The sequence below is a fragment of the Acartia tonsa genome, chromosome 7, assembly GCF_053477335.1.
Source record: "Acartia tonsa isolate MP-2025a chromosome 7, ASM5347733v1, whole genome shotgun sequence".
In the NCBI taxonomy this organism is placed as follows: Eukaryota; Metazoa; Arthropoda; class Copepoda; order Calanoida; family Acartiidae; genus Acartia; species Acartia tonsa.
Window position 1 is genome coordinate 13,980,913 of NC_137266.1, and position 24,331 is coordinate 14,005,243.

General features: G+C 32.6%; 1 protein-coding gene across 22 annotated transcripts; it reads left to right on the forward strand.

Moving 5' to 3' along the window:
* The first annotated feature begins 3,790 nt into the window (after positions 1 to 3,790).
* On the forward strand, positions 3,791 to 23,706 carry flfl (serine/threonine-protein phosphatase 4 regulatory subunit 3 flfl). Of its 22 annotated transcripts, none has more exons than XM_080167626.1 (24): positions 3,791 to 4,855; positions 5,602 to 5,710; positions 5,943 to 6,023; positions 6,463 to 6,540; positions 7,534 to 7,753; positions 8,357 to 8,422; positions 8,576 to 8,675; positions 9,944 to 10,046; positions 10,330 to 10,407; positions 11,443 to 11,576; positions 11,958 to 12,057; positions 12,432 to 12,564; positions 12,645 to 12,751; positions 13,055 to 13,165; positions 13,725 to 13,817; positions 14,235 to 14,335; positions 16,690 to 16,805; positions 17,820 to 17,911; positions 18,856 to 18,941; positions 19,487 to 19,588; positions 20,111 to 20,285; positions 20,616 to 21,650; positions 21,753 to 21,907; positions 22,568 to 23,706. In XM_080167626.1, exons 1-22 carry the CDS (start codon positions 4,791 to 4,793, stop codon positions 20,913 to 20,915), a joined length of 2,550 nt encoding a protein of 849 aa, XP_080023752.1. In that variant the 5' UTR covers positions 3,791 to 4,790; the 3' UTR covers positions 20,916 to 21,650; positions 21,753 to 21,907; positions 22,568 to 23,706. The 22 variants fall into 22 exon arrangements, with proteins under 22 accessions (XP_080023752.1, XP_080023751.1, XP_080023755.1 ...); XM_080167625.1 differs by having other exon boundaries at positions 22,580 to 23,706; XM_080167629.1 differs by having other exon boundaries at positions 22,590 to 23,706.
* The last annotated feature ends 625 nt before the right edge of the window (positions 23,707 to 24,331 follow it).

Genomic DNA, 24,331 nt, shown 5'->3' on the forward strand with positions numbered 1-24,331 from the left:
TGAACCTATTTAATAGATCATCAGTTCCAATTAGGGTGTATAAAAAGAGAGCTAAAAAATATATGTCTTTACGCATTATTCATCTAATGTTTTTGCATTATTTATGTCGAGACTTGAAAAAAAGCGGACACATTTATACTTCGGCTGCAGTGGGAGAACACATTTGTATGTAGAAGGTAGGTTTACATCCAATTCCATAATCGCATACAATTATTTCTTACTCTCTAAGTCGGAGATAGATATTAAGAAAAATAGTTTCAATAGCAAAGAACTAAAAGCTAAATAAGTACAGTTTTTTTCTCATAGTGTTTTAAAGTGCGTTAGTTTTCAAAGAAGTTGCGAGTTTTAGTCTCTGATCGACCTAACAACGTCAAAAAAACACATTTTAAAGAGATTCCAAGTTTTGTACATACGAAAAGAGTCGTGCAATCAAAAGGTTGACTCTCTTAAATGCTACACTTATATTGGGAACCCCGAAAATGAACTATTGTAGTATCCGGTAATAGGTATAAAGTAGTATGGTTTACTGTCTGAAGCTAAATATCTCGGTAAATGCTGGTCCGAATTGGTTGTTCTTGACAAAAGCTTCATAAATGTCTCGAGGTGGTTTTAGGCTTTTTTCTTGCCCTTCCTTATAGGGCCAGGGTCAAATAAAGGGATAGTATAATGAACGATAATTTATTATTTCCCCATAATTAGGGGAAAAAATTAGACTTTAGTCGCGGGTAAATATTGAGGGATAAAAGGGCTGTATATTAATAAAACCATAGATCAAATAATAATTTACCATATATCTTAGCTGTAATGAATTTTTTAAAAAATTTTATGATTCCTTATCCCTTTTAATTTGTATCTCTCCACTTCCCTAAAATAATAATTTCCCCCGTACCATATAATTACCTCGCATGGGCTTAAAATGACCGTGATTTTCAGTTTCAAAAGAAAAGAATGCAATTGAAATACACATCATGAGTACACATTCTATCAGTATGTCTGAAAAAATATATCCCAAAAACAGTTGGACTTTATAAACTGTTAATTTATTCATTTTATCCGAATCCAGAAAAAGTTGAAGGGTCTAAATCAGTGGCGTGCACAGTTTTTTCTTACACGCCCCTTAAACCAAAATCGAGGGATTTGTAGGGGAGGAGTGTAATGCAGTGCAGACACCATGTGTAGTGTCATTTTATTTTCTTGGGGTTGAATACTTCCCCTCCCCCCCCCCCCTCCCGGCCCCCTACATAATCAACATATTCCTTTAATTGGTATATTGACGAACGAAGAGGGCAAATTTTTTTCACAACTCTTTTTAAATTTAGGGGATGTGTGACTTTTTAAATTGACATCCCCTTGGCTGTTTTAGTGGGGTGTTGACCATTGTCAAGGGGGTTAAAGGATACGAAACCGTACCTAGAGGGTATTTCCACCCCCTTGATTTGCCAGGGGGTGGCTACATCCTCCTATTATTAACTTAGTTGGATGGCATATATCTTATTAATATCGAATCCCAAAAGTTGAATAGTGTTTTAATTTTCAGAGAATTTAGGGCTTCATACTTAGTTACACATCCAAAAAAAGATCTCTGAAATGGCGGCGTCTGCTTCCAATGGCAGCTTCAAACAGGTTCTTGAATGGTTTTAACAAGTACTGATCTTCCTGCGGAACATCTTTGTTATTATGATAGTGGTTACGCCCCCTAGAGAACTAATTAGGGGCACATAAGGGAGGGATGGGGGGCTGTTTGGGGGTATTAATCTTTATATAATGGCGATTTCTTTCATTAAAAGAGTTGGTCCTTTCCCAAAAATAATTATAAACCTTCATAGCACCAATAAAAAGCTTCACTGTAAACAAGAAACATATGAATCAGCTGTAAGCAAAATCGATCCTTCGTTACACAAAGACATACAGACATTCTGCTACGTCTTTTAAATATACTAACGGTTTCGCCCCTAGCCTCTTGGGTTGTTAAATTTTTTTTTTTGGGGGGGGGTAGTCGCTTTTTAAAATTTTAGTTTTAGAAGAAAAAACAATTTTGGAGGGGGGTATTTTTAATTTTTAGGGGGGGTTGGGGGTGTCCCCCCCCCCAAAAAAAAAAAAATAGCTTGAAACCATCACAGGACCAGTAGGTATATTCCCTGAAGAGTAGAGCCCAATCGGTTCAGTGGTTACTGATATCTTAAGCTTCAGACAGACAGACAGACGGACAGCCAGACAGACATCGTACTACTTTGTATTATAGATGTTTATATGGGATAACTAGAAAAAAATATAAAAAAAATCATGTCAAAAGATTACAATTATTACTCATGCGAAAATGTAAATTTTAAATGACTTACCGTGGGTAAATAAATACAATATAATAACCAGTTTCGGTGGCTAAAAAGCCCTCCAGCAAAAAAAGTATCTCGAGCAGGTAGAAATTTTTCAACAGTTTCTCTAAAAATGTATTATCAAGATTTTCACTAACATACGTTTTGGGCAATAATTATTCACATAATTTTGTCTCACTTTAACTTTATTTATATGTTTTTCACACTAAAACTTATAACTTTTATATTAATAACTCCTTTTGGGAAATTTCAAATTTAATTATTTGAAAATAACTTCTCAATTGTCTGTCTGTTTATTTTCAACTGATTTGTTTTTATTATACCGTACCGACCCGACTTCCTTTACAATTTTTCCCTTTTTAAATGAAAATTTCTCTCCCACCCCAATTTCTTCTCACAGGCCAATAGATATAAAAAGTCTAGATACCCATTTACTTATATCCGCCAATAGGAATAAAAATAGGGAACAATACGAACACATCATTGGTTTCAAAGTGGATTTTTTAGATAAGGTAGATCGCTAATTTTTTCTTCATTTTTTTCCTATGTGTATAAAAATTTGCTGTAAAATGATGAATTTTGAGTACTTTTGGAAAATGAATTGCCCTAAAATTCTTTCGCTCGGACTATTTGATTTAATCATACGTGACTACAACAATTTTTAGGATAGAAATTCCTTTTATAGTTGGACAGATTAAAATAACTGAATGATTGTCTATAGTAATAACTCTATTTCCCCCATACCCCTCCTCACCCCTCTACTTGTTGTTCAATTGCCCAATTTTTTTGCTGATTTTTGAAAAAGCTGTTCCCGGATTTTTTCTAAAATTAAATTTTTCAAATTCTTTTTAAAATCTTATATATATGTGTTTTTGACTTCTGTTCGAAGGGAAACAACAGCAACGCATAAATGATAATCACCCAAATTTTCGTCAGTTTTCTTTCGATTAATCCTGAAAATTCCATTTTAAACGTGATTTTTTATTCAAATGTTAAAATTCGATTTTTGGATGATAAGAAAAAAGAAATATATAAATGGTGTTGAAGAATTATTTCTTTTTCATCATGACTCATTTAGAAAGTAAACAAAATTATGAAAAAGAAAAATTATTTGGGAAAAAATAAAGTTGATAACTCCGTAATGGCTTATAGTAAATACCTAAAAAAACATTTGCCGCGTAAATTAAAATGTAGGACTTACAATTTTTAAGTTACTACATGCCTAGTTTGAAAGAAAATAAAGGTTGCCGAAAAAATCTTTGTTCAGATTTTTGTAAACTTTTGCTTGCGTAACGACAAAAATGTTAAAATTTAATTTTCATTCTTATTCGTCCTATAATTGTAAATGTTATATTTGGATTAAAAAGTTAGTAATTTGATGTAATGATTTTAGATTATTTACAAAATTGTTGTTTTTAATTTGATTGTACTTTACTTTAGTTTTGGCAACCGTGAGTAGAAAAAACAATCGTCGGCTCGAGAGCCAACAGATTTTGGAAAATATACACAATTTGATTTTATTATATGAAAATCATAGCTCATAACGTATTTTTCATCAAAAAAGGACGTTTTTATGATAGTTTTTACATTGATATTTGTATTAGACTGGTTTTTATTATGAACTTTGTAGTTTTTATATGTTTTTATAGTATTTCTGTTTGGTTCACGTGTTTGAGCGCGAGAAAAAGTGAAAATTAAAATCTTAATTATTAATGATAAGTTTTTGTTTATTTTGACGTATTTTTGTCTTTTGTCTTAGTTGAGTAACTTATCTATCGCTTAAAATTACTGTAAAATTTATTTAATCTTGGTTTAGCTTGTTTATTTGTAAATATATGTAGCCATAAAATTGATTTGCCCAAAAAGTCTAATCTAAACTTAAGAATTTAACCTTTATATCATTTATATTGTAAAGATATTTATCTTATTTTAATTAATGACTGTTTACTATTTGTCAATGCTTTGATTTAGCAATCTACTGTTCTATATATATTTTGGCCTAAAATCTGTAGGAGATATATATAGAGCTAGCTAGGATCAGGGTGGTAAATTATACTAAAAATATCCCGGGGTTTACGTGTTGCTTCCTCAACATTCGAGAACTTTCATTTCTCATTGCTTACTAAGTTCTTACGGAACAAACGTTAAGATCTCTTTAGTAGGTACGTCAACGAATATTAAAGGTTTTATTACATAACTTTCATTGTTTTCAGATTTTAAAGAAATAACACTTATCAAATGATTTGTGTAAGACCAACCGTTAGTTGGTTCATTGCCTAACCCGAAGTTTACCCTTCTTAGTTACAAGGGTATTTCATTGATTATTGGGCTCAAAATATAATCTAGAAGTTTTGAATCGAGTGTCTTAGCTAGAGCTGTATATATATAAAAAAAGAATTAAGTAAAACGAGAACGTTTATGTGTTTAGCTGTGAGTTAAACCCTCAAATTTAACACCATGACGGATACACGTCGCAGGGTGAAGTTGTATGAACTGAATGCTGATCGTCAGTGGGACGATAAAGGAAAGTTGACAATTCATAATATCTAATACGTTCACTATTATACCTCTTAAAATACTTCTAATGACGTTTCAAATTAACGTATAAGACTGTTTTACTAGTCCCATGGCATTAAATATATAAGACAACCAACTCATAGTATGAAAGTCCTAACATTGAATGATAACCTGCTGCGCCGGTTTTGGTCAAGGTATTCCCCCCCCCCCCCTAATCTTACTTATCTATTTATTAGGGATGGGAATCCGTCGAATTTTTGGGCCGGATTCCGGATTCTGAAGGAATCCGTCAAAAAAAGTGACGGATTCTTGCGGATTCCGGATTCTTATTTTTAGCGGATTCCGGATTCGGATTCCGGATTCTAGCAGTATTTTAAAAGGCCGTCCGTCACAGAGGGATAGCTTTTTTCGTTAATTTATCACTATGATACTTGGTTGAAGCCTTGATTTGTTTAAAGTGTTGACTTCCAGCATAACTAAAACATTTACATCACATTAGTAAATTTAAAAATTTAAGTGCTACATATGTCCTAAAAATGTGCTTGGTATTTTCTAACCTATTTAAATTAAATTTAGCCTACCAATTTAGAATCCGGAATCCGCTATAAAAAACGGATTCCGGATCCGGATTCGGATTCCAAAATTGGCCGAAAATTGGGCGGATTCCGGATTCGGATTCCGGATCCGGATTCCCATCACTACTATTTATATTATTTTTTTCTGAACGATTTGTTAACTGACTTGATAACCCAGGTACTGGTCACGTCACATCCACATATGTAGAAAGATTGCGCGGTGTTAGTCTTGTCGTCAGGAGTGAAACAGACGGATCCCTCCTTCTTGAAAGTAAAATTCAACCAGTAAGTTTTTTTCTTCAATTTCAAGCAATACTTTAAAATTATATCAGAAAGGTTATTTTAAATTCAATAGTTAGGTTTGGCTATCTAGTGCTACGCAGAGGTTAGGAGCATTAAAACATGAATAACATAATCAGGAATGTATATTCTGTATTCACTAGACACTAAAAATTAATTTGATTATAAAAAAACTATGATTTTAACATGTTTTCTTATTTTTTATTTTATTTTTCAGGACACAGCTTACCAAAAGCAACAAGAAACCTTGATTGTCTGGAGCGAAGGAGAAAATTTCGACCTTGCCCTCTCATTTCAGGTTTGAAGTTTTTTGATGTTAATGATATTTAAGAATCTTTTTTTCTAAGAATTAGCCAGAATATTTTTCTCTTACTGTTATTATGTAATTAGGTTGTCTTTGTTTATTTTTAATTGAACACATGTAGTAGTTTTATTTAACACATATGACTCATGTTATCACAGAAAGAAAATAATTTTGTAGTTTCACGTATAGTTAACTGTGTTTGAATCATTAAGTAAAATTAACAGGATGTCTTATCTGTTTGTAGCTTGGATCTCGCTAACTTCTGTACCGATATGGTTCCTTTGCAGTAAATCTTCTGTTGGTCCTGAGTAGGTTACTATTTTAGGGTAGGTTACCCTCCTCTTCCGAGGAGATATCGGCTCTGGAAAAACCCACACCCCAAAAAATAGTGTTTGCTTAAACTACTCACGTTTCACCTCCCTGACTATTTTAGGAAAAAGCTGGTTGTGATCAGATCTGGGAGAAAATATGTTCTGTCCAAGGAAAAGACCCCAGTGTTGATTTTACTCAGGTATTACTATTTACTCGTTGGGATTTGATTATCTTTGCTATAAATTGGCGCATTTTAGTTTATTGCAAAATTGTTATTTTGGAAGCCTATTTCAATTTACGCATTGGGTGTTTTTTCATTATAAAAACAAATCTGCCCTAAATTTTTCTGCTCTTAGATAATAATCATTGTTGTAAGTAACAGTATGCTTTTTAAAAGCGAAGCTTTTCTATAATTAGGGTCGGTCCGTCCGTCCGTACGTCCGTAACGGATAGCTTTTTTCGTTAATTTAGACATGTTAGAATTGTCCTATCGATTTCAAATTTTGCATGGTGATTCCTTTAGTAGTTAGGTACGATTTAGAAAGCGTAGCAACTCTATAATCATTACCAAAATGTCCGTACGTCCATTTTTAACATATTGATTTTTTTACTTTTTTAAATAGCTTTTTTCGTTAATTAAGGCGTGTTAGAATTGTCCTATCGATTTCAAATTTTGCATGGTGATTCCTGTAATAGTTAGGTACGAGTTAGAAAGCGTAGCAACTCTATAATCATTACCAGAATGTCCGTACGTCCATTTGAAACATGTTGATTTTTTTACATTTTTAACAACAAATTTGTATGTGACCTAATTATCCGATTGGTCTGATTTTTGGTATACTGATTCCTGGGACAACAAAGTACAATTTTATAAGCGAAGCAACTCTATAATCAAGTCCTAAAAATGTAAGTATGTCCATAAACATTATCCTGTATCAAGCAGATTTTCAACAAATTTACTTACAATTTTGCTTTGACTCTTATACATTCGCATTCTGATTATTCAGTTCTGACATTATACAAGTGTTAATGTCCGTTTGTCCTACCGTTTCAGAGCTTCGCTTTTATGGATGTTGTCATCCTTGTTTTTCTGCATTTTAACCCATTAGATATTACTACCTATGTTTCAATCTTAATAAATGATAGGTATTAGAAAATTTTTATGAAGTTGTAATGAAATTAAATGTTAAAGGACATAATCGAGGAGAGTGAAGATGACTCCAGATATGACGACATATCCGACAGTCAACCCCCCATCGCCCTACCTGCCTGCGAGCTGGGTAAGCTGGACGAGATTTCCGAACTCGTGTCCTCGTGCCTGAGCTCTCCCATCAGGCGAGAGAAGTTGGCCGTGGCTATCCAGAACGAGAATTATATTAAGAAACTCCTAGAGTTGTTCCATATGTGCGAAGGTAAGCGGCCTGGCTGACATTTTTTGTTAGTGTTTTGAAACATTTTAATAGATATCCTATTATATAAAGTAGTAAGCGTTTTTTGTCTGTCCCGAAGGATCTCGCTAACCGCTGAACCGATATTGTTCTCCTTTACAGGGAAGCTTCTTATAGGTCATGGAAAGGTTTTAAACTATTTTTGGGGAGGGTGTCCCACCCCCTCCTCCAAAATATTTTCATACTCTTTTGAAACTCAAATTTAAAATGAGATGAGGTCGACTTTTCCCCCTCCTACCATAAGTGCCCATAGAGGCTTCTAGGGGGCGTAGCCGCTAGTCAATTTAAAAAGGAACATAGAAAACCAAAACCTGTTGGGAAATAAGTTAGTTATTATGAAGAAATAACGAAATCCGTGTTATTTTTACAACAATCTTTCTATATTAAGAAAATTATTATTTTCAATTTACATGTATTAGCTATTTCCAAGATGTTATAAATTAATTTTTAGATTTTCAAGTGTCTTTCTCCTAGGTTTTTTTTTAATTATTCACCTTTAAACCTTTTACTTTTCTGAGATCTTAAAGTGCATTTTTTGCTCAAAAATATAATGTTTATTTTTTTTAGACCTGAATAACCTGGAAGGCCTCCACCATTTGTACGAAATTGTTCGCAACATTTTTATTCTAAATAAGGAAATTGTTAAAAATCAGTCCGTCAATTGTTTATTTTATTACACCAAATTTTTCTATTGTATAAAGTAGTACCTAAGCTTTCTTGTCGGTAGCGATGGATGTAAGAATAAAAGACTTAATGAATTTTCTGATTTTAACAATTAACAAAACCAGAATGATTTGTTTGACATTATGTTCGCTGAGGACACAATATTTGATATTGTTGGTTGTCTCGAGTTCGAGCCCGGAGCACCTGCACCCAAACAACACAGGTAAACATGTGTGTGTGTGTGTGTGTGTGTGTTGGTTGTCTCGAGTTCGAGCCCGGAGCACCTGCACCCAAACAACACAGGTAAACATGTGTGTGTGTGTGTGTGTGTGTGTTGGTTGTCTCGAGTTCGAGCCCGGAGCACCTGCACCCAAACAACACAGGTAAACATGTGTGTGTGTGTGTGTGTGTGTGTTGGTTGTCTCGAGTTCGAGCCCGGAGCACCTGCACCCAAACAACACAGGTAAACATGTGTGTGTGTGTGTGTGTGTGTGTTGGTTGTCTCGAGTTCGAGCCCGGAGCACCTGCACCCAAACAACACAGGTAAACATGTGTGTGTGTGTGTGTGTGTGTGTTGGTTGTCTCGAGTTCGAGCCCGGAGCACCTGCACCCAAACAACACAGGTAAACATCAATAGAATTAAGTGAACATGTTGTGTTGGCTAGGTATAGTCTTTTCGTGTATAGTAGGGTTGGCAATCCGAATCCGGAATCCGCCCAATTTTAGGCCAATTTTGGAATCCGATCCAAAATGAAAAATGGATTGCCATGCCTAGTGTATAGGGTTAATATACAACCATGAAATAAAAGATTTTAGTATGAGCTCAGTATTGATAAATCAGACCCGCATTTCTGATTGAATCTTATTCAATTTTGCTTATCCACGGCCTTATGAAATCCATTCTATAGAAGGAAATGTTTTATTAAAACAATACAGTATACGTTACGAAAAATGACCGGTTTTTAAAATGGTCTAACCCCCCTTGTAATGAAGTTGTAACCCTTTTTTTTGTATGTGTGATCTTTATATACATGTATAATAGTGTTTGTTGCGGTCAATTAGATCAAAGAACATTTTCCGACATTCAGCAGGCTTTAAAAGAAGAAATTCAAAATGAAAAAATTCCGACCCTTATTTTTTAAAGTAAATTTTACTTAAGCCGAAAAATCACATAATAAAATTGAATTAAGCATAGGGGTTGTGTCGAGTTTTGTCTTCAGCATAAAATTCTGCTTCCATAGACACCTTACCCGACTTCCTAGCTCTCATACAAGTCATTTGAGCCCAAAAAGTATGTATCAAGACCTCAAAATCTATTCGTGCTAACTATTTACGTTACAAAGTGTTGGATGTTCATAAAGTAATAAAAATGTTAAGAAATAGCGATAGATGGCGGTATTAATATTTCAATATCTATTCCTGTTGAACTTCATAAATTTTACTCGATCTCTATATTGACTAATCCTAAAATAAATTTGAAATATTTTGTAGGGAATATTTGAGAAATATTGCTAAATTCCACCAAGTTATCCCCACATCTAACACCGACCTCATCTCAAAAATCCACCAAACGTACAGAGTGCAATATATTCAGGTACATTATAAAAATTATAGGTTTGTAAGTCTTTTTCGGCATGACTGATGAACCTATGGATCAAATAAGTTGTAGACTGGATGCCTTTTGGAAAAGTTTATTTTCACATAAAAATCATAAACAGCTGCCGAGAAAATCACAATGTCTGCAGATCTTTACGTGCTGACGTACGGACAGGCAAATTAAATTGTAAGATTAGCTTCGCTACTAAAAGAGGCCCTTTTGTATATTATATAATCTTAAAAGTGCCTAAAAAGTTTTGAAATTGAATTTGTTTTTCTAGGATGTTGTGTTACCTACACCATCTGTTTTCGAAGAGAATATGTTCTCAACCCTTTCTAGCTTTGTTTTCTTCAACAAGGTAAGGTTTTTTTATAGGGGTGTATACTGTATATTCTGCAAAATTGACCCTGCTCAAGGGGGGGGGGGGGTATAAAAATAATAAAATATATGTGATTGGGGGGGAAATGTAAAAATTAAGAGAACTGATTATATTTTTTTCCATTTTTCTCCAATCCTTGGTGTAAAAAAAACTAAAGGAATCCTATGCAAGAGGGGGGATAATATAAATAAAATTAAGAGTTTTCAGTAAAAAAAAACCAGGAGGGGAAAACAAAATAAAAAAATCTGCAGCATGGGGAAAAATGAATCTTGTGCAGAATATAATACACCCCTGATTTATAATAAGAAAAAGCTTTCTTCAAAATCATAATAGCTACGTTTTGAAATCATTAATACGTTTTAGATAAACGTGATATTTTAAAATACGTTCTTAATAAGTTTTAAGTTTTAATTTCTTTGTCAACTTTTTATTACTTTTATTAAGATTTTTAATTTTATTAGATTAATATGATAGTCACTGTATTTTATTTATTTGTTGATTTAATGCAGGGATAAATATTTAACAAAATAAATATGTGGAATATGAATGAAATGATCCTTAAACAAGATTTTTGGAAATGTAAAATAAAAAAATATTTCTTGATTTTGATACAAAAATTAGGGAATCAAATAAGAGAGGGGGGGGGGTGAGGAGATAAATTCAACTTGGTTGGATAATATACACCCCTGAATTATAATTCTTTAGAGTTTTGGTAAAACCATTTAGAAACGTACTCTATATTTTATCCAAAGTTGATATATTTTCCCAGTTTTTGGCTACGCATTAAAATTGTTTCTCCGTCATAATTTAAAATCATGTATAGCCTCTTATAGCAGACAATTTTCCATGCATATGAAAATAAAAATCGTAGAATTCATACCAATTTTGTTAGCCCGGTTCTTCGATCCATCGGGACCAACAAGCCTTGTTTAAATTTTATGATTTTTTATATTAATATCCGCGGAAAACTGTCAAAAATGCGACACGATTGATAAATTATTATTTCCTCTTTAGGTTGAAATTGTGTCCTTAATTCTGGAAGATGAGAGATTTCTTCAGAATGTTTTTGTTGAGCTCAGAGAAACAAAAACCAGTGAACTAAGAAGAAAAGAGTTGATCCTGTTTCTAAAAGAGTTCTGCCAGTTTTCACAGGAATTTATTAATTTTCTTTTCCCCCATAATTTAATATAAAAATTGAAAAGAATTCTTTTGTAGAAATGTTACTGTATGAATGTAAAGAGAGTTTCAAAAGTTTTTTTCATCAACAAAAAAATCCAAAAAGTTTAGAAAATGCAATTTTGTAGTCCAAGACTAGTCAAAATATTCCTATTGAAACTTCATACTTCTATCATTTTTTATCAATACATTAATTTGATTATCTTTTGTTAGGTGTCTTTTACAGACGGAATGAGGAATTACCTTACTCTAATTATATATCAGCTGTAGATTTGTATTATGTCATAGTTGTAGTCTTGTAAATTAAAGTTCTTTTTAAAAAATGCGTGAGAGAATTAATGAAAAATCATTCAACAGACCCTACAGCCACCAAGCCGAGAAGTTTTCTACAAGAGTTTGTCCTCACTGGGAATTTTGCCTGGCTTGGAAATCACACTACAAAGCTCGGTCAAGGTAAAAATAATGCTTTGTATTTAAACATCAATTGTTGCTTTAATTTTTGGTCCACATATCTCATTTATATACCTAAAGAAGTAAGTTTTTTTTACTCAAGCTTAAGATTTCGATTGCTACTGAACCGATTCAGTTCTCCTTTTCAGTGAAACTTTACATATCTCATGAGAGGGAATGCTTTAGGCCATTTTTCTGCCTTTCCTTAAAGTTACACATTCGACTACAAGAGCCCCTAGATGATATGGGCGAAGTCGCCAGAATTCATATTAGTAAAGAATAAGTATCATCGAGTGAGGAGGGGAATTTATTCCAGCTTTAAATGAATAAAATCAATGTATGTTCTTGGCTATTTTTTATCATTATTATATTTGTAGGAGACAAAGGCCGCGAGTGTGGACATACTGATGTTTATTGTTGAATATTCTCCCAGCCTGGTCAGGGAATATATGATGCAGCAAATTACCAATACAGAGGACGATGGACTGCTTATGAATATTATTATTGAGGGTAAGCTATTTTACTTTTACTTGGTTCCAAACTATTTGTGCATAAACTTCTAAACCAGTAATTTAAATCTATATGAATAGGTATGATCTGTGACACAGAGATGGGAGCATCAGTGCAGCTAATGAACATAATTCGCACACTGCTGGACCCTGAGAACATGCTTGCTAGTGTCAACAAGTCGGAGAAGGTAATTTTTATTAACAATGTAACTTCATTGATACACATGCAATTTTTCTAAGCTGTTCTATAATATGTCATCCTTTTATATATAAAAAAATTAATCAACTCATCTAAAAACAACTTATTAACAAGACAAGAATTTCTCAGAAAAAAAATAAAATACATTACAAAACATAAAGTAAGAATATAAAAGCATGTCTAAATCAATGAAAATCAACTTCCGTTTTAAAATGAAATTAATATTTTACTAAAAAATGCTAAGATTGATCCTTATAGTTTATGTCTGATTAATGAACATGTTTGTTTTTAGACTGACTTCTTGAACCACTTTTACAAGCACTGTATGCATGTGTTTGTTAACCCCCTCCTCTCCAACACTGTCCACGAGCAACCAGAAAAGTCTGACAGCAGTACTGTACAGGTATTAAATCACACTAAAACTATTTCTATCATGAAGCACTAAACCCAAATAAACTATGGCCAATAAATCAAAAGTAGGAATGTTCTATCTGAAAGAATATTTTTATTTCTGTAATTTTTGTCTTTGAAAGCTAAAATGTTGATAGTATTCCTTTACAAGAAAGATGAATATTATGTAATAAATAAAATTATAGAACTAGGGATGGCAATCGAACCAGATTTTAAAAGATATTATAGATAATGATGATAATCTTTGCCTTCAAAAAGCGGGAGTTGAAAGAAAAAACTCAAGACGCTAATTTTAGCCAAAAATGGGCGGATTCCGGATTCGGATACGGATTGCCAACCCTAGATAGAACAAACAAACATTTTATGTAAAATACAATCTTTAAGATAAAAGTTAGAGTTTGGATGGTAGCATTAAAAGACCATTTTTCACTTCATTGTTTTCTTGAAAATGTGGTTAATGCTCCATAGCAAATAGCACAAAAATCAGTTTCCATATTGATAGTTCTCTTAAGTATTTGATTTGTAAATGCTCATAATGGTTTATTGTTTAGGTACTTGGACTAATAGTTGAGTTGTTGAGCTTTTTCGTGGAGCACCATACCTACCACATCAAGAACTATATTCTGCACAAAGATTTACTTAGAAGGAAATTAACAGTCTGTCCATAGACTTCAAAAGTTTTAAAAATAAATAAGATAACCCCCCCTACAAACCTTTATCCTCCGTTAAAAAAAAAGCTTGGACATTCTTGAGTCTGTCATCAATGCCTATAAATATTATTGTGCATGAGTGTCTTAATTTAGATTTTTTATTTGCGAAATGCATACATTAACGTAAAATTTGATGCTCACCCCCAATTATTATGAACAAATTACCCTATCTTAAGATTAGAATTAATGGTAGAAAATTTGGGACAGTTTTAGTTTTTCACCCATTCACCTAAGTCTATGAATGAGAAACGTACTATTAGCCATTTTTTACAGTCGAATTTCCCCTCCCTCCTTGCTATTAACCCATTTATAACATCTTACTAGGACATCTGTTAAAACCTGTGTGCCTGTAGGATTCTGGTGCTATTAAAGTCAAGACACACCTTCCTCAAACTTTCAGCCCTCAGATTCATGCGCAAAATTATTACTCTTAAAGATGAATTTTATAACAGGTAAACAATTTCCTCGCTACTTCGCGCAATGGTGGAAAGCCCTTGATTTGTACAAATCCGGGAAATTTTTGGGGGTGGGTAAAAAAGATTTTGCCCTCTATTTTCCCCCGGCCAAACTTAAAATACCTTTACCATCGAGTCTTAAGATGTGGTGTCAATAAAATGTTTAGTAAAGCTGTATAGTTCCGTATATTAGGTAGGATTTAAGTAGGATACCAGCCATAAATCAGAGGTGGATTCTTTTTTTTTTTAATTAGGGTCGTTTAGTGGGGCAAAATTATTATTGAGGAAAAATCGTTTTTGTATAAAATCCTCCAAAATCACATAAAAATCTAAAAAAAAATGAACAAAAACTTATGTTAATAACCCCTTATGTTTTTATTTAATTTTTGTAGATTTTTAAAGCAATTTTGTAGGATTTTTCACAAAAATAATTTTGCCTCACTAAGCGACCCTATTTTTTATAAGAATCCACCTCCGATAAGATAAGGGGTAATGATGAATTAGTTTCTGTTGAAGATATGTACCAGTATGTCAAAAACTTCTTAGGTAGGTATCACCACATTCAAGTTACGTATCTGAACTGAAAAAATCCTTTAGGGTAGTGCGGGGTTAATGCGGTCGGGGGGTACAATTCCGGTCAATCGACAAACTTTTTTAAAACCGTTTTTTACCGGTGTTCTAAACGTTTGCGAGAGATCTTCAGAAAAACAAAGTTGTAGTTTATTGCCTATACTTTCATTTCTTACTTCAGCAATTTTTTGTCAGATCACTCCTTCTATGATTTTTTGCCCACAAAAAGTTGCAAAACATTTGCAAAAAAAAAATTTCAAAATAGGCCATGTTCAACCTAAAATTGTGAAAAAATGGTAAGTCCTAGCGACCTCTGGGTTTTTGTAAAATGAAAGATATGGCATTCATTTATCGTTTGCAATTGGAGGCGTTGTTCTAACTTGATTTTTTCATAATTTTTTTTTTCGTCTAAAAAAATGGTCTATTCCGGTCACTTTTTTTACTTTTTTTATTACTGTATTTATAACTGTATTATACCCTAATGTTTAATTTAGGTGATCTGGAAGCATAAACAACCCAAATGCATGACCTAAGCTTTAATCATTGCCTTGCCTGTTGTGTGATGTACATTACTAGTCATTTTACTGCTTGTATTATGTCATGTTTTGTTGCCTAAGCTTTTCAATTTGTAAAGACATTAAAAATTTTACAGACACATTTTTATAGTAATGGGAAGAGTATATCACCCAAAGGAACGCCTTAAATATTTGCCTGAAGATGTATCAGCTGCATTGGCTCATGTAAGAAGGGGTATGTCTATTAGAAAGACCGCTAGAAGATTTAAAATTCCATATGAAACTCTTGCATCTTTTTCGTATAAGAGGGTGTTCACGATTTTTGCGCGGTTTTGATTTTTTATGTCAAATCGGCTAGGATTAAGCTAGAAAGGTGTTTAAGGTGTCTATAGAAAGCTCTTTGCACGTCCTAACAAAAACTCTATCTCCAAGATTTAGAGTACATATTCAAGATTTTGCATTTTCAAAATTCCTGTTGCATAAAATGTGTTGAAATATTAGAGTTAGACCCCATATCATTTCGAGTTAATTGTCAGGCATGTAATTTTGCATCTTTAGACACCTGAACCACCCTTGTAGGTCAATCCTAGCCAATTTGAGACAAGAAAAAATGTATCAAAAACTGCTGTCAAAACTGGCAGGATTTTTAAAATTAAAAATTTTTGGGGAAAAAATCACTTTTTTCAAGAAATTCCAAGACCTGCGAATCAGAAATTGCCTCTAATTTATGTATAAAGCTTAAAAAAACCTTATCATATAATAAAAGTATGATTTTTAAAAAAAAGTTTGCATGAAAAAAATTGATGATTTTTTTTGCGATTTTACCGACTTTTTTAAAATGGGGAAAATGTTGTCAAAAAATTGTCTGATCTGCATGCGACTAGTACCGTTAGAAAGCTAATGACCTCAGCTTTCTACACATAGTTTAAAATGTTAAAAAAAAATTTTTAAGGGGGTGTTCCACCCCCCCAAAGTCAACTGACCGAAATAGCCCCACCGGTGGGGTTATTCCGGTATAGGCCAACCGCCGCCCTTTAACCCGATTTTTGACCGACTTCTAGTTGCGAGATCTTAACGGGACCAAGACAGGCTTCTTCGTTATTGCCATATCTTTCATTTGCACTCTTAAAAACCGGTAAAAGTTTTTGGGAAGTATGTTTATTTTTAAGTTGAAGCAAAAAATTGACCGAAATAACCCCGCACTACCCTACTGCCTTTGAGTGTTTTTTACACAATGCGGTAATATATTAATATTATTTATTTTAGGTACATAACCCGAGGAAATCTATTTGCCCCCGTGATCGACTCTCTGATCTCGAACTATGACCGCTACAACCTGCTCAACTCTGCCATACTCGAGATGTTTGAGTTTATTAAACTAGAGGAAATAATCATATTATATTTTAAATCAAAGATCTAAAGGGATAAGACAATGGCCGATAAATTGATGTACAGCTCCAATGATTATACACCAAATAAACCCTTCAGTAGAATACATATTTAGTGGTTGAAACTTTGGACAATTGACTTTATTAACCAGCCAACCAAAATTCATTGAAGTCCCCAAATTGATTAGCAAACGTATGATAATTATAAAATTTTGGGGACTAGTGTAATATAAAGCCCTTACACCCTGATTTAAATGCCCGTTTGAAATCTTTAGATATTGCTATTTAAATTGATTTTTGGAGCATTCGACTATTTTCTAAAGTAAACAAGAATGACTTCTTCAATCCCTAATCTGTTTTAAATTACAAAATAATATTTCAGGGGTGTATGTTCAGCACAAGATTCATCTTTTTTTCCCCTGCCAAAAATATTTCATTTTTTACCCTAGTTTTTTTCCCCAAGGAGGAGGAAAAATGGAAAAATGTTTTCCATATTCATCATTTTGTGTTCTTTTTTAAACACAACCACATATTTTTGTAGTTTTTCCCCCAATGTATGAAAAAAATCAGGGGTGTATAATGTATATTCTGCTAAATGACCCTGCTACGGGGGGGGAGGGGGATTTGTAATTAGGTGGGGAAAAAGTGTTAAAATTAGGAGAACTGTGAGCATTTTTTCCACTTTTCTCTACTCTTTGTTAAAAAACTAAAAGAATATGTGGGAGGGGTGATATGGGATAATATGAATAAAATAAAGAGTTCTGAAAATTATTTTTCTATTATATCCCCTTCCTTACTGAAAAATTTTTTAAAAATTTGCAGCAGGGAAAAAAATGAATCTTGTGCAGAATATACACCCCTGGAAAAAGTTTTAGGCAGACTTTGGAGAAGAAATATAAATGTGGAAAAATATAGCTGTTTTTTTGGTAATTTTATTGACATCTTTTAAGTAATGCAAGATGATTCAGCTAATAATTTTACGTGAAAAATAATATGATAATTTTTACCAGGACATAAAATCTTTATGTAACCATGTTGTGGAGAAGTATGGTCCCACCCTGGACAAAATTACCTATGTCAAGACATTTGCTGCCCTCAAGGTACAGTTGTTTTGTTGTGTAGCGCAGCAATATGGATACAAGATACTTATACGCTGAAAGGGGGAAATTTTTAGTCAATTTTTCTGGCTAATATGTACCTCATTTAATGGTCAGTTAGTTCATCCAGTTGGAGCGGATGGAATGGGGTGTATTTGTTGTTATTTGTGCCAGCTGCGAGCAACACTTTATAAAGAGTAGCGCATCAGCAGCATCTCTATAAATCATTAAAATTCAAAGCTTATTCTAAAATCATTTTGAAAAGAAGAACTTATAACATACTTAGATAGAAATTCAGTTACAAAAAAAAATCATACAGTCTTTTATAAAAAAAAAACTAGGCTCGTTAAAGTTATTTATTATAGTTCCAACTAATTTTTTGCTTAACCCAATATTTTATGTACTTCTTAATTTTACATGATGTAATTGTCTTTAAATTAGATCACATAGGTAATCTTTTAACATGCAATTTTATTGATAAATAATTTTGCCAAACCTCTTCAAGCTAAAGGGGTAGTTTCACGAAATGCATTTGAACTTAATTTAGTGAACCGCATATAATTTTTCGCTAGTTAATGGGTTAAACTATATTTATATGGCATATATTTGAAAAAATTTCAATTTTCTACGACGTAGATTTGAAAATATCAAGACTTGAAAATCGTCTTTTTGTGATATATGCAATTTAAAAAGACGATTTTCAAGTCTTGATATTATAAACTACGTGGTAGAAAGTTGAAATTCTTTCAAATATATGCCATATAAATGTAGTTTAACCAATTAACCAGGAAAAAAATATGCAGTTCACTAAATTAAGTTCAAATGAATTTTGTGAAACTACCCCTTTAATAAGTAGGTAGACATCTTATAAAACCTTAATTAAAATAGCATAAATACTGCCTTGAACTAAAACAATGCTTTCCCCTAACACTTTATTTTTACTTTAGTTGAGATACGAACAGCACCAAGACAGATTAAAGGAACGAAGTAGTATAGAACCCTGTACAAGCATACTCAGAAACCCAGTTAATAGGTAGGCAAACAAAACATTATTAAAGAAGCGAAGCTTCTCTATAACTCTTTTATAGATATCAGTCAAAAACTTTTGGAGTTAATACCAAAAAATATTCTATTTAAGCCTAGATTATCTTATCTCCAAACCCCCTCTTATTTGGAAATAAAATGAAAAAAAGGGGTGGTGGTTCGTTTGTTTGTATATTTTTATTACTTGATGTCAGGTTGGATACTTTTTAGACCCGCAGTGTCCGTGCATGTTTTAGCCATAAGAAAAAAATCTATTTAACTATTTTTTTTCTCTAAAATAGGTTGGTTGTGTTTTAGTGATCGATAAGACACTTATAGAGAAAAGACTTAAATGTATATTTTTAAAAATGGGTTTAGAATATACGTGGATAGGTTGCTAACATTGACTATGACATCACTTATTGGTTAGTTCGTTTATCCAGTATGAGGGGATGGGGTAAAGGATCGTTATTTTAGCCAGCTTCAAGTTTAACTTTAGTAAAATACATGATAATCTGATGTAAGATCCAAGTAAAAATAAATCCATTATTTTAGATTCCGCAAGGATGACAGAGCCATCGATGAAGACGAGGAGATGTGGTTCAACGATGACGACGAAGATATGGACGAACCTGCCAGCTTGGAACCTTCAGACAGGTATGGTGTGTGGCTACGCGCTAAGTCATGCAATAGAAAAAATATCAAAGTATAGATTCATAGAAGCATATAACCATGATAGACGATGAAATTGTATATATATTAAATATTGATGAATCTGCAAACTTGGAACCTATGGACAGGTGTGTTCAGGGATCTAAAGGGATTAGACAATGTCTGATAAATTGATGTATATCCCCAATGATGACGCACAAAATTACCCATTTAGATTAAAATTACTGGTTGAAACGTTTGATCACTCAGTTTAATAAATCACCCAATCAAAATTCAATAAAAGTTGTTATGTCATCGAATAAGACAGCGTTATTATAAAACTTTGGGGACTAGTTTAATAAACAGTCTATTATATCTCTCTGGGTTTGTGTGCAGTTACGCCACAGAAGTATACAGAATATATATGCTATAACCACGGTTGATTTAATAAATATGGACGACCCCGCTAAAGAAAAACTACAAAGAATACAAAATTAGATTAAAACCAATAAAAAAAAAATTTTTTAGTGGAGCCACAAGCATGGAGGTTGTGAGCGGAGGTCCTCAACAGCTGCCCCAGCAGACGGCTGCAGCCGCGGCTCAGCTGATTACAGCCAATGTTGTAGTGGCCGGAGACGCGGCCGTGACAGCGGTCAACCAGCCAACCTCCATTGACAAGGTAATGGAGGAGGATAAAATTAAGGTGAGGGTTTTTCCTCCTTTTTATTAGTAGTGTAGCTGTTACAAGAATTATATATTAAATCATGCAACTGAAAGTTTTTTTTAAGATATAGTTATCTTTTGATTGTTTTTATATTTTTAAGATACTATTCTTAATTCGATTATAGAGATTAGTCGTGAGATTGTTTTAAGCTATATTTCTGGCCCTTAGACACAATTTTTTTTTATCATTTTATAGTGAAGCTCAAGTTTTTAGTAATTCAACTATATTAAACAGAAATCTATATTTTAAAAAATGGACGGATAGTGATTAATTACAAGATTTAACATTAATATTGAACCCCCTTTTCAGGAATTGGGAGGAGCCGGAGTTAACAATGGAACCTCACTGAACCTGGTCACCCTTCCTAACCAAGAAAACGACACAACAAACGGCCTTAAAACGGCCGCCGCGTTCGGCGGATTGAACGGCGGTGCGCCCGCTGTAATCGAAGGCAATAACGGCACAAATAACGGTGAAAACGGCGGTGCGACGCTAGCCGCCAGCCCAGTGGCTGCCGCCGCAGCTGGTGCAGAGAAAATTGCGGTTCTCGGTCCCCTGGTGGATTATGATTCGGACAGTGAAGAGGAGAGTGGCAGTGATGATAGATAAATCCTTCATAGCCTCTTTTATCTTGAGAGGTAGAGATGGTGTAGATCAATATTCACTTCTTTACACACGGCAAATGAGGATAGGTTGATAAACTAGACATGAAAATGCACAAGTTAAAAATCATACGTGAATTGCACCTTTGACGCGTTTGTTTTACTTTAACAAGTAAATTAAATGCGTTAGCATTGTCTCTTTATTAAAACCGCACCTCAAAAAAAAGACGCTTTATAAAAGCATTCAAATAGAGTCTAACACATTAGTAAATGTAATGGGACGCAGCATTGCGCAAGCGCAATAACACGTGACCACCTTTAAAAAAATAATTGACCAATCACGCGCATATATTCAGTGTCACAGAATTTTGGCGCCAAAATTGTAATACACTCCGCAGCTGAAATAAACGCTCTCTTTTTCCACAATTTGCAAGCACATACACATTTAACATGTATTATATATGAAAGTGCTTAAAAATGATATATTTAGGTATTTTATTGAAAAAAATTATACCGTACTTTAAGATAGTCATAAATAAAGTTTATAACAAAAAAACATCTTTCGTATTTTGGACAACTTTATTTAGCATAAACGGAGATGTTGTAAAATGGTACCTATATATCTTTATTATTATTATTATTATTTACATTACCATGGAGTTAATATGCCGTTTTAGTTAATTTTAGTTCAATCTTTATTGGCGATCATTTTAAAGCTGAGCCTTAAAATCATTTTATTTAGGTAGTATATCTTTGAAAAATATATATTCAAGCATAAAATGAGTTTTTTAGGACTATTTATATTTTATGGTATAGCCTATATACTTTTATTTTATTTATTTAGATAATAAAGCATTTGTTAACATTTTTGGTACTAAAAAAATGGATCATTTGATATTAAAAATATGATTTTATCTAGCTGGCTCAATATTGAAATATGACCCTTGAAGAAAGGGATATTTGAAAAATAATCTAGAGTAGTATAGATATTGTTATTAGGTGTTTACCAAATATTTAACAAATACAAAGCCTTAGGGGTCGGTAGATTTAAATTGTGTGGAGTTCTCGTAATTCAAGTTTCTAGCACATTTAGAAAACTTTTGGGTAAAAATGGGAGAATAAGGGGGGAGGCGGTTGTGACACTTTTTGAAACCAAAATTAAAGGAACTCAACTAAAAAAAAAGGAGTTCCAGCACTGAAATTTGGTAAGGCAGTTGCTTTAAAGAGGTACCATTTGGAACTGTGAAGAAACGGCGGCAGAACCGCCGCTATCGCTGAATCGTTTGTTTTTTTTGCCGGAAACGTTCTACATTGTACTTCTTTGAAGAGACTGTCATTCCAAATTTCAGTGCTGTAAATCAAGTTGAATTCATGTAGTTCTGGTTTTAAAAAAAGGGCACAACCGCCCCCCCTGGTTAAAAAAGGATAAAATTCACCATTTAGAAATAAGTTACTCTTCAACGGGGGAATAGGTTCTTGACACTTATTGATTGAAGCTTCTTAATTTCTGTTAATTGGAATATATTTTGTAGCTTTCAAGGACCGTTCTGGATATAATAGATACTTGCATTTCGAGATCTTAATTTTTATTTGCCCTTGACACAATTTGTTGACCCGACTTTGACTATCATTATTTTGTTGTTGATATTTGGTAAATAGCTAATACACTAGTTGTTTGTAGATAGTCAACTTGACTATTGCCTCAAGTTTTATTCGTGATAACAAATATGTGAGTAAATAATTCAAACTTTTCGTAACATTTTATAATTTTTAGCTATTTAAAAAAAGTTTTTGGACAACTATAAATGTTCTTTAATTATCCTCTTGATTAAAAAAATACTTATACTAGATATAGAATTTTATAGGTACCTAGTAAAAAGTAATGAAAAATGTTTTATCATACCTATTTTTTGCTAGAAATTTTTACCAGATTTTAACCTAACTCTATTGTAAATGTGTCATTTAATCACATGGGAAATTTGTAATAGTTAAAAATGCGCCCTTAATTTTTTAATAAAACTAATTTGAATTTTTAAATTCTAAAATTTGCTATTTAAGTACCTATATCTCTGATATTATATTTATTTGAATAAAAATATTAAAATGGTATTAATGAATCTAAATTATTTGAATGAATGAGCTGTTTGTTTATTTTAACAAGAATATATTAGAATAAAATCTTTTTATAGCAATGAATTTCTTATTTTTAAAAACCGCTTTTTGTTTTCAAATAAAAAGTTTATTTATCTAATTTGTAGTGTTTTACTTAGCATTTCATATTTTTTTTTCATAAATCATTTGTACATATTTAACATTAGTTTATATGATCATTTTATATTTTTTAGTTAATAATTAGATTTTTGGATACTTTGAATTAGGCCTATAGTATATTAAGTGAATAAGGTTGCTAATATGAAAATAATGTCCTAACAGGATCTGAAACGTCTCATTAGTGTATTAATTTCTGAATTTTATAAGCAAAGCTAATTTTATTCCCTATTTAAAATAAAAAAAAATCTTCTATTAAGAGAGGGTTATATTTGAAGTCAACTCATAACTCATGGTGTAAAGTTCTCTTTTGATTTAAACCTTGATACCTTGATTGCGAGATTTCAACAAAATTCTATATTCTTTTCAAACTCCCAAAATTTTTTGTTAAAATTATTTGTAACATATTTACTCACGAATAAAACTGTTGGGCGCATGGATTCTTGTGTATTATTATTAAAAATTATTATTATTATTGTTTTCTTCTTCCTTCTGTATCATGCAAATCTTAAATACAATTTAAACTGAAATTGTACCTTGTTATTTTTTATTTTAGTTAAGCTATTTTATAACTTTGTCGGTCTACTCGTTCGTCCGTTTTTTATTCTCTTAGGGGAAGATTTTGTTTTTACGGTTGCCATTGAAGTAGGTATTAGGGATGGGATAACGGATCAAAAAGGGGGAGATAGGTTGTGCTAAAATTCAGTAAAAGTGTGAGTTTTAAGGCTTAAAAACAGTAGTAGAACGATGATATTCACTAAATATGTGTATTCCTTATTGAAAAGAACTATACAATTTTTTTAAAAGCGAAGCTTTTCTATAATTAGGGTCGGTCCTTCCGTCACGTATAGCTTTTTTCGTTAATTTAGGCATGTTAGAATTGTCATATCCCTTTCAAACTTTACAGGATGATTTCTGTATTAGTTAGGTACGATTTAGGAAGCGTAGTATCTCTATAATCGTTACCAGAATGTCCGAACGTCCATTTTTAACATGTTGATTTTTACTTTTCTAACAACAATTTTTATGAGATATCATCATCCGATTGATCTGATTCTTGGGGTACTGATTCCTATTACAATAAGGTACAATATTATAAGCGAAGCAAATCTATAATGAAGTCCTAAAAATGTCAGCATGTCCATAAACATTAGC

Coding starts and splice junctions, on each gene's coding strand:
- flfl (XM_080167616.1), top strand. CDS start 4,791: ATGACGGATACACGTCGCAGGGTGAAGTTGTATGAACTGAATGCTGAT. Junction 12,752..13,054: donor GTGTCAACAAGTCGGAGAAG/GTAATTTTTATT, acceptor GTTTGTTTTTAG/ACTGACTTCTTGAACCACTT. Junction 20,286..20,615: donor TGGAGGAGGATAAAATTAAG/GTGAGGGTTTTT, acceptor CCCCCTTTTCAG/GAATTGGGAGGAGCCGGAGT.